Source organism: Pinus tabuliformis, chromosome 8 (assembly GCF_031772625.1).
Source record: "Pinus tabuliformis cultivar Carrire ecotype Pingquan chromosome 8, CPIR1, whole genome shotgun sequence".
Classification (NCBI taxonomy): domain Eukaryota; kingdom Viridiplantae; phylum Streptophyta; class Pinopsida; order Pinales; family Pinaceae; genus Pinus; species Pinus tabuliformis.
Window position 1 is genome coordinate 339721403 of NC_142294.1, and position 2526 is coordinate 339723928.

Genomic DNA, 2526 nt, shown 5'->3' on the forward strand with positions numbered 1-2526 from the left:
ACCACTTTTCAAAATCAAGAATGTTTTTTAAAAAATGATCATACTTGATACATAAAAAAATTTAAAACACCAGAAATATGCTAAAAAACAAAAGTGTATTCTGCGTCACCACTTTTCAAAATCCGACGATTTCTTGCTACCTTAGAAAACAGGTACTAAATCAGTTTCAACTATATTTTAGTTAAAGCTTTGGACTTACCTCCTTCATAGTGTATTTATACCTGAATCAATTGTGGTATCAAATAGAAAGTAGTGGTTATTCATTACAATTATTGTCTAGACTTCAATTTCCATTCAGAGTCGCATTGTGTATCATAAACAAATTGTGGATGGAAACAACTATTAAACAATGAAATCATATAGACTCGCATTCTTCATGATGTATTGCTACACGAATCAATTGTGCTAGCATAAATAAATCGTGGACGGTAACAACCTTTGAATATATTCTACACCGCAGCATATATGATAGTAAGAATCGGGAACGAATAAAAAAATGAATAATTTAGAACGTACATTTCACTGATAGACCCGCTGAAAAGGACCATGATATTCAACTCAGTTGGCCAATTGACCGGTATATTTGTAGCTTTGAGACTGGAATAGTGAATGCATCTTAACGTGACAAGAAACGAGGCAACTGTTAAAAGGAAGAGAGGCACTGGATGACGCGTTTTAGCCATTTAGTGGAACCAAATTAGCAGATCTCTACAGGTGGGATGGCATATTTTTGATCCAATTCTCCCCATCAATGAAACTGCTACTTAAAAACGGTGCAACCTCCTCATCACTGAGTTCATGCGACCATGAGACTCTTCGTTTATCAGTTGCACCAGGTCCGGAACATTTGTACAACCCATAATACACAGTTCTGCACATAGACATGGAAGAGCAATTATGTTGTTAGAATGTGATTCTGATAGTCCGTGCATTAGATTTGCTTTGTTGGGATAGCAGTAGCTTACGATTCTCTGGAAGGATCCTTCCAATTATCCCATCCTTCTGGGAAGATAATGTTAGCAATGTAAGTGTAAGAAAATGCGTACTCTAACGAGGCTAAGGAGTTGCCCGGAAAGATGGAAATTCTTGTTATATACAAAGAAAATCTGGCCAGGAATTTTGTAAATCCAGTGAAACTTCAAAATTTTAGGTGCTATAGATGTTTTTGATGGTGCTGAATCTATTTGAACCATCAAAAACACAATTCAAACATTGCTTCTACACGATTTTTTGAATTTTTTTTGCTGGCAATTCCTCCGCCTCGTTAGATGATTCATAAGAAAACTCTGGAGTAACATCCCCATGCCCTGCCGAGGTACATTAGTCCACGACCGGTAATGATACAATTTAGAAAGGTGAAGCCCGTGTTTATACCCGGAGAGGATCTGCTTTGAGCTGTAATTGCGCCATTTAGCTCAGGAATCGTATGCAGACGACATTTCTAAGAGTACATAACCACCAGAATTGTTTATCAGCTCTAAACCATGACAAAGCAAAACAATGAAAACATTCTGCATGATCTGCAGTCAGTGAGTTTACCTCATAGACAGATTGTCCATCACCGCATATGAAGTTGGCGGCACCTTCGATGAAACAACGTAAGAAATCTACATCCGTAAAACCCGATATCTTCAGCACCACAATGTAATCGCCCGGACCATAAGAGTTCTGCACCAAAAATATGTACTTTTAAATAATGTCCAGTTTTACTAGGACATTATATATTATACTAGGATTTAATAGCGAAATACCTGGATTGTGATATATCTGGCCATGAAATCTGAAGCAAACACTGACACCGTTGCGCTGTAAAATGTCCCTCCACTCGATTTCGCACTATCATTCCAAGTGATGACAGTATTGTTGGCACCCGAGCCACTCAGAAGACGGTAGTGTTGGCACTCGACCCACTTAGAACTATAAATGGCGTGTCTGCAAAAATCGTCACCTTCACCCTAATCAGATGTGTTGAAATTGTAATTTCAACTGCTGCTACAGTTGAATAGTGGTGAGTAGTTAATTCTGGAAACCGCCAACAGTTTTCCCTACACCACCTTTCATGTAGAGTGGTATTTTCTGAAGGGGCTCCACAGTACGATTCCAAAACCACCCATTCCCCAGCCAGTAAAGTTCGATTAAAAGGGCCTCCCAGGGAATTAATGACAGCCGACCAATCAGATCAACGGTTGTGGTAGCAGTTTGAAAGTCCGTGCGATTTTGGTTGACCTTCCGTGTGACATTGCAGCCAGCCGTAATCTACGGACAAAACAAAATTAACTCGCCATGCTGAAGTACCAACGTTCAGGAAATTTATTAATGTGAAGTAATTGCGTTTGGTAAATTTTGGTAAAGGCTTTAATTTTATTTTTTTATACACGGCATGTAAAATCATATGTTTTTTTTGTTGATGTTTTTTTTATGTTGCTCGTTGACTTTGTATTGTAAGTGTATTGTGAACCACATAGCAGCGTGTGAGTAAAATCTATTACACAGCAGTGTAACATTTTGCATGCAGAGGCAGATTGT

At 38.4% G+C, this 2526-nt stretch overlaps 1 protein-coding gene across 1 annotated transcript; it reads right to left on the reverse strand.

The window, feature by feature from the left end:
• Window positions 1-1273: 1273 nt before the first annotated feature.
• Window positions 1274-2240, reverse strand: LOC149235517 (putative pectinesterase 11). Its single transcript, XM_089368574.1, has 4 exons — window positions 2227-2240; window positions 1752-1932; window positions 1540-1668; window positions 1274-1441 (listed from the first exon to the last, which is right to left on the reverse strand). Exons 1-4 carry the CDS (start codon window positions 2238-2240, stop codon window positions 1274-1276), a joined length of 492 nt encoding a protein of 163 aa, XP_089224700.1.
• Window positions 2241-2526: the final 286 nt, after the last annotated feature.

Bases quoted from the DNA above. Each gene is read 5' to 3' on its own strand.
- LOC149235517 (XM_089368574.1), bottom strand. The intron at 1,669-1,751 runs GTATTTCGCTAT...TTTTTGGTGCAG, and splicing joins CCAGATATATCACAATCCAG to AACTCTTATGGTCCGGGCGA. The intron at 1,442-1,539 runs GTAAACTCACTG...ATGTACTCTTAG, and splicing joins ATGGACAATCTGTCTATGAG to AAATGTCGTCTGCATACGAT.